This window comes from Lathamus discolor, unplaced genomic scaffold (assembly GCF_037157495.1).
Source record: "Lathamus discolor isolate bLatDis1 unplaced genomic scaffold, bLatDis1.hap1 Scaffold_253, whole genome shotgun sequence".
In the NCBI taxonomy this organism is placed as follows: domain Eukaryota; kingdom Metazoa; phylum Chordata; class Aves; order Psittaciformes; family Psittacidae; genus Lathamus; species Lathamus discolor.
The window spans coordinates 24,833-38,700 of NW_027069282.1; the positions used below are offsets into that span (position 1 = coordinate 24,833).

General features: G+C 64.2%; 1 protein-coding gene across 1 annotated transcript; it reads right to left on the bottom strand.

Moving 5' to 3' along the window:
- Nucleotides 1-1,323: 1,323 nt before the first annotated feature.
- PHC2 (polyhomeotic homolog 2) lies at nt 1,324-13,117 on the bottom strand. The gene is given in 19 exon segments (XM_065664531.1): nt 1,324-1,484; nt 1,486-1,574; nt 3,186-3,399; nt 3,401-3,493; nt 3,580-3,606; nt 3,608-3,722; nt 3,824-3,914; nt 3,917-3,937; nt 4,066-4,195; nt 4,320-4,528; nt 5,631-5,739; nt 6,705-7,024; nt 7,633-7,831; nt 7,905-8,009; nt 8,460-8,615; nt 9,526-9,603; nt 9,679-9,837; nt 9,907-10,094; nt 12,973-13,117. Coding segments are annotated over 18 exon segments (2,325 nt in total). The 5' UTR covers nt 10,051-10,094; nt 12,973-13,117; the 3' UTR covers nt 1,324-1,418.
- Between the last annotated feature and the right edge of the window lie 751 nt (nt 13,118-13,868).

Genomic DNA, 13,868 nt, shown 5'->3' on the forward strand with positions numbered 1-13,868 from the left:
GGACATAGCAGCCCTGTGGCCACCAGCAATGGGGACACAGCACCGTGGTGGCCACCAGCAATGGGGACACAGCACCGTGGTGGCCACCACCAATGCAGGCATGGCACCGTGGTGGCCACCAGCAATGAGGACATGGCACCATGGTGGCCACCAGCAATGGGGACGTAGCAACCCTGTGGCCACCAGCAATGGGGACACAGCACCATGGTGGCCACCAGCAATGAGGACACGGCACAGTGGTAGCCACCAGCAATGAGGACACAGCACCGTGGTGGCCACCAGCAATGGGGACATGGCAGCCCTGTGGCCACCAACAATGGGGGACTGCAGCTCTGGACCTGTCACCATCAGAGCCACCACCCCCAGTAGCCACTGCATCAGGGGACCTGGGCCACAGCGGGTACCAGCCCCCAGGGACACCCATCCCTATGGGTACCAGGCTTCAAGGATGCGGCTCCTCCCCATGGCCCCCATGGGGATCAGAGCCGGGTCCATCACCCCCCATAGATGTCCCCTCCTGTGTCCCCCCCCCACCTTTGCATCCCCACTTCAGTCCCCATCTCACATTGGGACTCATGGGGGGGGGGGAACCACAAAACACACACAAACCTCAGCCCCCCCCCAACTTGGGGGGCAGCCAGGGTCCCCCCCCACCCCATGGTGGCACTCAGAGGGGGGGGGCCCCCGCGTTGTTCCCTTTTAAATGTGGATTTTTTTCCGTGTTTATTAAAAACAAAAAAAATCAGGGAAAAAAAGGGGGGGGTGGGGGGATTTTCCTTAATTTTTTTTTTTCTTTCTTTTCTTTTCTTAAAAAGCCCGGGGGGGGGGGAGGGGCACTGGGGGGGTCCTGACCTGGGGGGGGGAGGGTCCCACCCCCCCTACTCCCTTCATGAGGTGTCCCCAACACAGCCCCATACCAGAGGGGTGACGCCGACTCTGTAACCCCCCCCTTCACACCCCCCCCCCTCACCAGCACCACCCCCGGGGGGGGGGGGGGGGGGGGGAAGCCCCAAAATCCAACACCCCCCCCCCCCCCCCACCATGACCAGGAGCCCAAATCCAGCCGGGGGAGGGGGCCCACGTTAAGGCAACCGTCCTGCTTCGCCCCTGCCGCTGCGGGGGGGGGGAATGGGGGGGGGGGGCACACGGGGGGATGTGGGGACCCCCCCTCCCTGCCTGGGTATGGGTGGGGGGGACACCCCCCCGGGTGGGGGGGGGGTTGCTATAGCTACGGGCTATTTACACACCCCGGGGGCACCCAGGGCTGGGTTGTGCTCAGCAGTGACCCCCCCCCCGCCTCCCTGGCCCCCCCCTTGAGGCCAGGCAGGGGTTTGGTGGGGGGGTGTGGGGGGGGGACGGGATGGGATGTGGGGGGTGTGAGAGGGGGTGTCCCATGGGTGCCCCCACCACCACCGGCTCTAGGAGTCCTTGAGCATGCTGATGCGGGCGTAGATCTTGAGGGCCGGCCCCAGTTTGATGTTCATAGGTGCTCATGAGGTGATCCTCCTTGAGCAGCAGCAGCGCCTGCCCGTCGATCTCCTGCGCCCGGAACTCCTCCGCGATCTCCTGGCAGCCTGGGGGGGGGGGGGCCGGGGTTAGAGACACCCCAAAATGGGCTCAGAGACCTCCAAACAGGCTCAGAGATACCCCAATAATGGACTGAGAGATGCCAAAATGGGCTCAGAGACCCCAAAATGGGCTCAGAGACACCCCAAAAGACGGTAAGAGACCCCAGAATGGGATCAGAGACCCCAAAACAGGCTCAGAGACACCAAAATGGGCTCAGAGACCCCCAAAACAGGGTAAGAGACCCAGAATGGGATCAGAGACCCCAAAACAGGCTCAGAGACCACAAAATGGGCTCAGAGACACCCCAAAACGGGGTAAGAGACCCCAAAACAGGGTCAGAGACACCCCAAAATGGAGTCAGAGACCCCAAAATGGGCTCAGAAACACCCCAAAACAGGGTAAGAGACCCCAAAACAGGGTCAGAGACCCCTCAAAATGGAGTCAGAGACCCCAAAATGGGCTCAGAGACCCCCAAACAGGCTCAGAGATACCCCAAAATGGACTGAGAGACCCCAAAATAGGCTCAGAGACACCCCAAAACAGGGTCAGATACCCTAAAATGGCCTCAGATACCCCAAACCCCATCTTGCATCCCAAGGTTTTGGGGTGCCCTTCACTGCGCCTCACCGCCCGCTCAGAAACACCCCCAAACCCATCTCCTACTACCCTATGTGGGGTGCCCCTCAGAGACACCCAAAACCAACCCCGCAACCCATGGGTATGGGGTGCCCCTCACTTGGAATACCCCTGGGCTTGCAGACACCCCAAAAGCCATCTCCTGCACCATGGTATCGGGGTGCTCTCACTGCTCTTCTCCCTCCACTCAACCCCATGGTTCTGGGGTGCCCCTCACCCTCTGCTCAGAAGCATCCCCAAACCACCCCCCTCCACCCCCACCCTGCCGTTATGGGGGCGTCCCTAAGGAACACCCCAAAAACCACTTCCCCCCTGCCCTGTGCCTGCTCCTCATCCCTGGGCTCAGAAACATCGCCCCCAAACCCTGCACCCCATGCTTATGGGGTGCCCCTTTGCTGCTCCACACCCTTCGTTCAGAAACACCCCAAACCCACCCCTCACTCCATGGTTATAGGGTTACCCCTCTCTGCTCCTCACCCCAAAACCCACCCTGAACACCATGGTTATGGGGTGCTCATCACTCTCTGCTCCTCACCCCCAAACTCACCCCTTGCTCCATGGTTATGGGGTTACCCCTCTCTGCTCCTCACCCCAAACCCACCCCTCACTCCATGGTTATGGGTTACCTATCTCTGCTCCTCACCCCAAACTCACCCCTCACTCCATGGTTATGGGGTTACCTCTCTCTGCTCCTCACCCCAAAACCCACCCTGAACACCATGGTTATGGGGTGCTCATCACTCTATGCTCCTCACCCCAAACCCACCCCTCACTCCATGGTTATGGGGTTACCTATCTCTGCTCCTCACCCCAAACCCACCCCTCACTCCATGGTTATGGGGTGCTCATCACTCTCTGCTCCTCACCCCAAAACCCACCCTTGAACACCATGGTTATGGGGTGCCCATCACCCTCTGCTCAGGAACACCCCTTCCAACCCCACCCCCCTAGGGTTTCGGGTGCCCATCTCCGCTCCGCACCCGGCAGCGAGCGGATGAACTCGTAGACATCCTCCACGTTCCACTTGCTGGGCTCGCTGGGCAGGAAGCGGTGGCCGATGCCGGGCAGGTCTCGGACGTGCACGTCGGGCAGCTCCATGTCCCGCAGCTCCAGGTCGCGCTCGCCCTGGCGCCGGCGGGAGGTGGAGGAGCTGGCGGAGATGGGCGACAGCGGCTCCTCGTAGCTGGAGTTATCCCGAGCAGCGGCTCGAGTCCTCCTGGCTGTGGTTGAGCTGCAACGACGCCGTCACGGAAAGAGGCACCGAACCCGGCGGCAGAGACACCGGTGGCTGCGGGACGGAGCAGCGCCGGCCTCATGTGGGTGCGTGCCCCCCCCCCCCAGGACTGTGTTCCAAGGGGTGAATCCCACCCTCACCTGCTTCTTGGTGTCTTTGCTGAGCGTGTGGCAGCGTCCCCTTGCAGGCGCGGCGCCGGCCGTGGGGGGGGCCGCCGGGTTTCTGCAGTTTGCTGCGGTCGGGGTGGAACAAACCCACCCGCTTTGTGCAGCCCACGTTGTACCTATGGGGTTGGAGGGGGGGAACACACACACAACACACAGGGGGTCAGGGCCCCACCGCGCCATGGGGCGCACTGGTTACGCTTCGGGGGTGTTTTCGTACCTCTTGGCACAAGCCATGGAGCAAAAGCGCTTGGAGCGCTTGAACTTGTAGGCGAAGTCGACGCGGCCGCAGAGCTCGCACTTCAGTTTGGGGGGTTCCCCTCCTCTTTGGATTCTGGGGGGCGCGGAGGGACGCCCAGAGAGAGAAACACAACCAGCTCAGCCTTAAGGACACACAGAGACAACCCACCCCCCCCCATCCCATCCCATCGCACCCCCACGGCTTGGGGGGCCGGGCGCTACCTTGGAGATAGGGCTCCTCCATCTCGGAGTCGGTGGTGGTGGTGTTGTCCTGCGGCGGGAGCTTCTCAGCCAGCAGCTCCTGCGCATACTTCTTCTTCAGGTTCCCCACCAGCAACGAGGAGCGTCCCACCTGCGGCGGGACAACACCAATGGGTGCCCCCTAACCCCCCCCTCTCCCCAAACCACACACACAATCCAGGCTCAACGGAGCCAGAAAGGGAAGCAACCAAGGATCCGTGAGGAAATAACGTTACCGGGAACGGTTCTGCCCCTTCCTGGATGACGAAGCCCTCGATAACGTGGGTGAGGATCTGCGGTTTCACGATGGCCTGAGGCGGTTTGTTCTCACCATTATGGGGGGCAGCGCCGGCGACGGTGGAGGCAGAGCTGCCGGTGCCCGAGGTCATGCCGGGAACGCTGGCGAGGGCCGGCGGCTGGGCATGAAGGCGCTCTGCGGGCGGCTCTGCCGGGGGGGCACACACACACACACACACACACGGTGGTTACGGGGGACGCGCTGACGCCGGCGCTGACGCCGGGATTACCATACAGCTGGGCGGCGGGGGGGCGGCGGAGCAGCTGCTGCCGCTCCCGTGCGGGCCCGGCAGCACCGGTACAGCCCCCCCAGGGCGCTGCGGTACAACGGGGTGGGGGGGGGGGGGGGAGGCGACCTCCGAACCCCCCTCGGTGGGGCACACAGAGCCCCGAGCACCCCGGTACGGCCCGGAGAGCCCTGGGGCGGCCCCCGAGGGACCCAGAGCCCCTCAGCAGCGCCCGAACCACGCCGGTGGCACCCGGGGTCCCCACGGAACGGCCGCTGTGTCCCCGTAAGGCCCGCTCCGCCCCACTGGGACCCGTTACACCCCGCTAAGGCCCCGTTCCCCCCCGCACGGCCCGGTGCGGCCCCGGCAGGCCTCGCTAGGCCCCGGTAGGCCGCGGCACCTTTGTCCGGCGGCGGCTCCCGCTCCCCCCGGCCCCTACCTGCGCCCAGGCCGGGGCTGCGGAGCCGGGACCGGCAGCGGGGGGTGGCGGCGGCGGCGGGGAGGGGGGGGGGGGGCGGATGCGGAAGTGAGGTCAGCGCCCGCCCGCTACCGCCGCCGCCCCGCCGGGCCGAGCCGGGCCGGGCCAGGCCGAGGCGCACCGAGGCGGGCCGGGGCCGGGCCGGGCCGCACTCACCGGCGGCGCTCAGCGGCTCGGCGGCCCCATGGCGCGGACAAAGGCGGCGCAGGGCGGGCGGCGGCGGCGCAGCGCGGACAAAGGCGGCGGCAGCGGCGGGGCCGGGCCGGGGCGGCGGCGGCGGCGGCTGCTGCTGCGCGGGGAAGGGCGGGGCCCGGCGGAGGGCACGCCCCCTTCGCGCTCCTATTGGCAGCCGCCGAGCGAGCGCCCACGCCGCCGGAGGGGCGTGGCCTCGGAGGGGAGTGGCTTTGCGTGGGGGCGTGGTTACAGCGCCGGTGTCCGCGAGTAGCGGGAGCCCTCCGCGCCCGTTCGGAGCCGCCGGTCACCGGGGACGCGCACGGGGGTGACTGGGGGGGGGGGGGGCGGGCAGCGCCGCCCTTGGGTCTTACCGTGCGCCGGGGGCCGCTCGCCGTCGGGGGGGCCCGGAGGGGCGGCGGGGGGGCTGTCGGCGCTGGTCGGGGCCGGCGGCGGGTCCCGGCGGGAGCCCTCCGGTGGGGGCTGCGGGGACGGGGGACACGGACACACACACACACACGGGTGTGCGGTCAGGGGGGGCCTGCACAGACGTGTGGGGCAAGCAGGCACATGTGTGCACACACGTGTCTGTACTCACATACGTGTCCACGCATGTTAATGTGCATGTTGGCATGTGAGTGACCTGGCACACGTGTGCTCACAGTTACGTGGTGGGTCTGTCACAAGTGCGCACACACAGGTGCATGGCTCACACCCACAGACACATATGTATCATGCACACACACATATCATGCACACACACATGTGTGCGTGGACCCAGCTGACCCATGCGCACACGTGTGCAAGGATCCACCACACATGGAGCTGGCACACACAGCTCATGCACAGAGCAGGTGCATGCACACCACCACCCCCCCACGTGCACAGCCCCCATGCATGCACATGTGCAAGGACATGCCTGCACATGGGTGTGCACAGAGCAGGCACACACATGCAGGGGTGTGACAAACCTTCACACACGTGTGCATGGATCTGGTACACATGGATTAAGCACACCTGCACACACATGCAAGGATCAGGAGCACACGTGCGCATATATGTGCATAGGTCAGGCCAATGGGCTCACACACGGTGTGCATGGACCAGGTACATGTTGCACATGCATACACATGGAGCAGTGACCCATGGATCAAGCACACATGGACACAGATGTGCATGAATTACACACATGTGCACACAGATGTGCACAGCTTACACACATGCACAGATCAGGTGCATATGCGCACACACATGTGCACCAGATGCACACACACGTGTGCAGGGACCACTTGTACGCACACACACATGCAGGGCTCTGGACTGTGTGCACGCACATACGTGGGGCTCACACACACACGTGTGGGGCTCGGGCACACCTGCACCCCCCGTGTTGCACACACGTGTGCAGGGGTCATGCTCCATGGGGGGGGGTCCGGGGTGCCCCTCACCGTGGCGCCAGGCGGCTGCAGCTGCAGGATGACGGCCGAGGTGTGCTGGAACTTGCGGGGGGCTGCGTGGCCATTGGGGGGGCCACCCTCACAGCCTGGCCCCAAGGGGACCCCAGCCTTGGGCTGTGGGGCTGGGCCGGGGCTGGCGGGGGGCAGCGGATGCAGTTGGGGGGCAGCAGGGGGGGCCGGGGGGTGCTGCCCACGGGGGGGCAGTGGCTGCTGCTGCTGGATCACAAACTGCTGCGGCTGCTGCTGCTGCTGCGGCTGCATTGGCTTCGGTGGCTGCTGCACGAACTGGGGGGGCTGCAGCGGGGCGTAGGCTGCGAAGACAGGGACCCCCCATTGGCACCAGCACCTCAGCCCCAAAGGACCCCAACCCCAGGATTCCCCCCCACCCCATAAGGCTGCTCCTCTCTCAGGCATCTGTTCACTCTGGTGCCTATTGACAACCAGCTCCTGCTGTGCCTGCGGGAACAGGAACAGGTGCCCCCCCCAAGTGTCCCCTTGATTTTGTGGGCCACACCAGCACAGCACCCCCAGGTTCTGTCACCCCATGGAGTCCCCAGGCCCACACCTCACTGCTCCAACCCCCTGAACCCCACTGCAGAGGCTCACCCCAGGGACCCCCTGTAGGTGCTGTGGGCGCCAAGACCCTCCCAGGCACCCTCAGAGAGGGTGGGTGGACCTAAGAGTATGCAAATACAAGCAGGAGGCCAATGTATAGGCAGCACCAGTACAGACCATCATTAGGTTTCAGGGTGAACACCCCACACAGTCTGCTCTGCTGAGGGTTGAGCCTCCCCTGCCCTGACTTTGAGCTGCTGAGGTGGTGATGAAACCCCCCAGGAGTGGGTTTTTGGGCTGCCACCCCACACAGGGCACACAGCCCCTCATTAGGTTCCAGAGTGAACACGGCCGCAGCACTTACCAGTGGCAGTGGCGGGGGCCGCGACACGGGCCAGGGTATGGGCGCGGGCATCGGGGGGCTCAGCCTTCTTGAGGTGCTCAGTAGGGGGGTCTGGGGGGGGTCCTCGGGGGGGAACAGCGCGGGGGGGTGCCCCGCCGGGGGGCTTCATGGCCAGGGCAGGGAGGTGGGGGCCAGCAGGGCGCAGGGCCAGGCTGTGCACCTGCAACGGCAGCAGGTCAGGGGTGGGGGGTGCAGATTGTTGGGGGGCTGAGGGCAGGGTTTGGGGGGCTCACCTGGGGAGCAGCAGGTGGCGGGGCGGGTGGTGGGGCTGGCGGTGGGGCTGGAGCAGGGCTCTCAGGTCGCACGGCGCTGACGGGGCCCGTAGGTGTGAAGATGAGCTGGGGGGGACAGAGAGGCCGTGTGGGACCTCGATGTGGGGAGGACACCTCATTTGTGTCCCATTCTCTCCCTTCCATGTCCCTATGGACAGTGGGCCCACAAACCCTGGCCACTCTGCTGTGGGACAACGCGTCCCAGGCAACCCACATGCATGGGTACCAATGGGTCAGGGACCCTCTAGGGTACTGGCCACTCTACAATGGGACCATGGGGACCCCATGAGTCCTGGTCACCGCGCAGTGGGATGATAAACACCCAATAGGTCCTGGGCAACCCATAACTAGATGATGGGCACCCTAATGGTCTGGACCACCCCACTGCTGGATGATGTCCACCCTGCAGGGTCAAGAATCCTCTAGGTGTGCTGCCCACCCTGCAATGGAACCATGGGCACCCATACAAATGAAAGAGCACCCAGTAGGTGCTGGCCACCCTCGGTGCCCCCTTACCATCTGTGCCCGCAGGTACATCTGAGCCTGGCTGGCGGTGAGGGCGGGTGAGGCGGCATTGCCCAGCAGCACAGCCTGTTGTGCCATGCCGGCTGCACCGGGGGCCACGCTCTGCGCCCGCGTCAGCAACTGCGCTGGTGATGGGGACAGGTTCATCTGCACCGAGACCGGGCCGGTTGTGCCATGTCGGGGTATGGGGAGGGGTGGGATAGAATCACAGAATGAGCCAGGCTGGAAAGCACCTTTAGGATCATCCAGTCCAACCGCTCCCAGCACTGCCAAGGCCACCACTAACCCGTGGCACTGAGGCCTCGTCTCCACGGTGTGTGAACACTCCCAGAGACAGTGCCTGCAGCCCTGCCCTGGGCAGCCTGTTCCAATGCCTGAGCACCCTCTGGGGCAGGAATTGTTCCTCAGCTCCATCTAAACCTGCCCTGGTGCAGCTTGAGGCCGGTTCCTCTTGTCCCACCCCTTGTTCCTTGGGAGCAGAGCCCAGCCCCTCCTGGCTCCATCCTCCTGTCAGGCACTTGTAGGGAGCCATCAGGTCCTCCCTGAGCCTTCTCTTCTCCATCTGAGCCCCCCAGGTCCCTCAGCCGTTCCCCATCACACTTGGGCTCCAGGCCCTGCATCAGCTCCGTTCCCTTCTCTGGCCCCGCTCCAGCCCCTCAATGTCTCTCCTGTAGTGAGGGGCCCAGAGCTGAACACAGGATTTGAGGAGCGGCCTCACCAGTGCCCAATGCAGGGGCACAGTCACTGCCCTGGCCCTGCTGCTGCACTGATGCTGATACAGCCCAGGATGCTGGGGGCTTCCTGGCTGCCTGGGCACAAGCTGCTCATGTTCAGCTCCATCAATCAGCACCTCCAGGTCCTTTTCCATGAGGAGCTTCCAGCCACTCTTCCCCAAGCCTGGAGCATTGCAGGGGGCTGTTGTGACCCAAGTGCAAGACCCAGCACTGAGCTTTGTTGAAGCTGATCCCACCACTCCAGCCCATCCAGATCCCTCTGCGGAGCTTTCTACCCTCCAGGGTGGGATGGGAGGGATGGGACGGAAGGACTGGGCACTCACCGTGGGCTGCTGTGCCGGTGCTGGTTGGGTGCCGTTACCCCCCGAGGAGCTGCTCTGCCTGTTGGCCGCCAGACTGGCCTGTGAACAGCACCGAGCGTCACCCTCCTGCTGCCCACAGCACCCATGGGTGCCACCGGTGTCACGAGCCCTTACCTGCTGCACAGCGGCCAGGCTCTGGAGCTGGGCACTGGTGAGGTGCTGCTGCTGCAGCGCTGCTGTCTGCAGCATGAGGTGCTGCTGCTGCGCTGCGTACATCTGCTGCAGGTACTGCGCCGCCGTGTTGGGCTGCCGGTGCAGCGCCTGCTGGATCACCTGCAGTGGGGGGTGATGTGGGTCCTGGGCTACACCCCCAAACCCCAACCCCGGACCCACGTCCCTCACCTGCACCGTCTGCCGGTCAGGGATGCCGCTGTACACGGAGATCTGGGGCGCTGCCGGGCGCGCAGTGCCGGTGCTGTTGGGTGTCGTGGCGGTGCCGCCGGCGCTGCTGGAGGCCGGAGCTGCCGGGAGCTGCTCGTTGTCCATGGCGCGGAGCCGGGCGCCGTGGGGCTGCAGGGGTCAGGCTGGAGCTGCGGGAAGATGGGGCAGAGCTATGGTGGTGCAGCACATGTGGGGGACACATGGTGTGGTATCACTGGGGGTAATGGCCCTGCCCTGGGGGCTGAGGGATGGAGGAAAGGGCTGGCTGGAGAGAGGGGGAGATGAAGGCATGGCTGCAGGAGGGACAGAGGAAGGATGGGAGGAGAAGGGGGATGGATGGACAGAAAGATAGAGGGAAGAAAGGAAGGGACAAAGGACAGGAGGAAAGGACAGAAGGAGGCCAGGAAAGAAGGAAGTAGGAAAGGGATGGAAGAGAACAAAGACCAAGGGGAGGAGGGAAGGAAGGAGGGAGGGAAGGAAGGAGTGGACAGGCTGAGAAAGTTGGGGCTGTTCAGCCTGGAGAAGAGAAACTGCGTGGAGACCTCAGAGCAGCTTCCAGTGTCTGAAGGAGGCTACAAGGATGCTGGAGACGGACTCTTTATTAGGGACTGTAGTGACAGGACAAGGGGGTGATGGGTTCAAACTGAAACAGGGGAAGGTCAGGTTGGAGATGAGGCAGAAGCTCTTCCCTGTGAGGGGGCTGAGGCGCTGGCACAGGGTGCCCAGAGAAGCTGTGGCTGCCCCATCCCTGGCAGTGCTCAAGGCCAGGTTGGACACAGGGGCTTGGAGCAAGCTGCTCCAGTGGAAGGGGTCCCTGCCTGTGGCAGGGGTTGGAACTGAATGAGCTTTAAGGTCCCTTCCAACCCAAACCCTGCTGGGGTTCTGTGACAGAATGAAGGATGGATTGATGTAGAAAAGGGATGAATGGAAGGAGAGACAGAAACAGAGGAGGAGGACAGGGATAGAGAGTAGGATGGATGGACCATCAGAGGAAAGGATGGGCAGAAGAAAAGAGGACAGGGATGGAAGGACAGAGTAAGTACAGATGGAAGGAGAGGAGGGACCAATGGATGGACAGAAGGGCAGACAGATGGAATGAAGGCCGGATGGAAGTAGGAGAGGGACAGAGGGATGGAAGGAAGGATGGACAGTGGGAACGGACAAAGGGGAGGAAAGATGGAAGAAAGGACAGACAGACATAGGAGAGGGATGAATGGATGGAAGGAAGGGATGGAAGGACAGGAATACAACAGGAACAGAGGGCAGTGCCATCATCGCCACAGCCACCATGGTTGCCATGAGGCTTCATGGTCACCAACAGCCACCCATGGCCACCACACTCACCAAGAAATCTCTGCTACCTGCCAGTGGCACCCAGGACAGGCAGCCAGGTCATGGGTGCCACCAGGATGGGTGCCACCACCATGGCAGCAGGCACAGCAGTGCAGGGCGCTGCAGACCATGGACAGCAGCCACGGTGGTGGTTTGGTGGCCACGGCCCCCCACAGCAGCCATCCCCCACCCCCAGCACGGCACCCACACATGGCAGTGACGTCCCTGCCTTGGTGGCCTGTGGGGCTGTGTCCCCTGAGGGTGTCACTGTCCCCAAGCCTGGGGTAGGACGGATGCGTGCCCGGGGTGGTGTCCCCACCGCTGCCTCAATCCATGTCCCTGCACACGGCCCCAGCCTCAGGCCTGTCCCTGCCTTGTGTCCGCCACGACCAGGAGGAAGTTTGGGAAGCGTTTCCATTTGGGAAGCCATGGACACATTTCCCCACTGGTGGCACTGGGTGACATGGTGACTGACAAAGGGGGACCATGCTGGGACAATCCAGAGCCAATCCCAGCAGGGAGAGCCCCCATCACTTGTGTCATGGGTCTAAGCCCCCATCCTCACCCACAGCAACCCTCTGTGGGGGAAGCCCACTTCTGACCCCCCCAAACCCATGAAACCCACCCAAAATTAACAAAACCAGGAGGAATTCCTGTACTGCTGGGGGGGGCGGGCACAGAGCTGGAAAACTCTCAAGCTGAGCCCATAATGGGGGTGGCGAAAGGATGGGGGCAATTATAGCGGGCAGTGTGCTTAGGTGGAGGATGGGCTGGGATAGAGGGGGAAAATGGGAAAGAGGAGGATGGGCTACTGGGGAATAGGATAGAGGGGGGATGGGATAGCGGGGGGCATGATGGGACAGTGGAAGAAAGGATAGGGATCGCGGAAAGCGAATAAGATGGGGGGAACGGGACACTGGGGGGGAGAACGAGATAGAGGGCAATGAGATACTAAGGGGTGTGGATGGGACAGAAGGTGTGGGATACGGGGGGGTGGGTGCTGTGATATAGGGGGTAGGATATTGGGAGGCAGGATGCGCTATAGAGGGGGGTGGATGGGTAAGAACACACAGGAAATGACACTGCAGGGGTAATAAGGTGGAATAGCGAGCGCTGGAATAGGAATGGGGGACAAAACCAGGGGAGGGGGTGCAGGGTAGTGGGGTATAATGGGGGGGGTACAATAGGGGAGGGTTATAACCAGGGAGTATAATGGGGGAGGATATAATAAGGGGTGGGCTATAAGTGGGGGGTATAGGAGGGGTAACTACAATAGGGGGTGGGCTATAACCAGGGGGTATAACGGTGGGGACTATAATAGAGGGAGGGCTATAAGTAGGGGGAATAATGGGGGGGAAGGCTATAAAGGGGAGGGGGGCTGAAACAGGGGGTTGTAACAGGGAGAGCTATAAAGGGGGGGTTATAACGGGGGGAAGAGGGCCATAACTGGGAGTTATAATGGGGGGGGCTATAAAGGGAGGGCACAATGGGGGTACAGCGGGGGGGGGGTACAACAGCGGCTCCAGTGCTGCCCAGGCCCGCGGTGGGTAAACTGAGGCACGGCGCAGGGCGCATGCGCGGCCCCCCCTCACCTCCCTCACACAAATCCCCCCCCCCCCTCCCCTTCACGGGCCCCGGCCCCGGCCCGGCCCAGACAAAGCGGCCGGGGCCCGGTAGCGGCGGCGAGCTCGGTACCTGCGGCCCGGTCGGAGCGGGCCCCGCCGGGCGCGGCCATGTCGCGGCGGGCAGCGGGGGGTGTCCGGTTGTGCCGGGGTCCCGGGGCCGCTCCCTCCTCCCTCAGGCGGCGGCGCGGCGGCCCCGACGCCAGAGCTCATTTGCATTCCTCCGCCAGTCACGTGGCACCGCCCCGGCCAATCACGGGCACGCCCGCCACGGCGGACACGCCCACCGAGCCCCGCGCCCGCCGCGCGACGGCGGCCGCCGCTCGCGCCTCGCCATGGCAACGTGGGGAGGGGAGGGGAGGGGGGGGGCGGTCGCCATGGCAACAGTGGGGGGGGTGGGGGGGGGGAGACCCGGGGCGGGGACACCGGTACCGGTGATGGCCGGGGTCATCCGGGGTCACGGGTGCAGAGGAGGAGGGGGGGGGGGAAAAGGGGGGGGAGGTGGTACCTGGGGTCATCCAGGGTCACCCGGGGGCACCCCCGGGGATGGCCGGTGCCGGTACCGGAGGTTGCTGCACCGTGAGGATGCTGGCACCGGTCCGGTGCTGCCCGGGGTCATTCAAGGTCAGGCTGGGTTAATACCGGCGCCGTGCCACGGTGGCACCGGTCCCTGTGTCCCTTGGGGTTATCCAGGGTCACCCCAGGGGTGCTCGCAGCCGAATGCTGCACCGGAGGGGTGGTGGCACCGGTCCCCGGTATTGACCGGGGTCATTCAGGGTCACCCCGGGGGTGCCCGTTGTCGGTACCGGTACCGGTAGGATGCTGCACCGGAGGGGTGGTGGCACCGGTCCCCGCTGTCCCTTGGTGTTGCCTGGGGTCACCTGGGGTCACCCCGGTCCTTGCTTATGGGTCACCCAGGGGTGCTCCCGGGGGTGCGCAGGGCCGGTACCGGCAGGATACCGGTGTCCC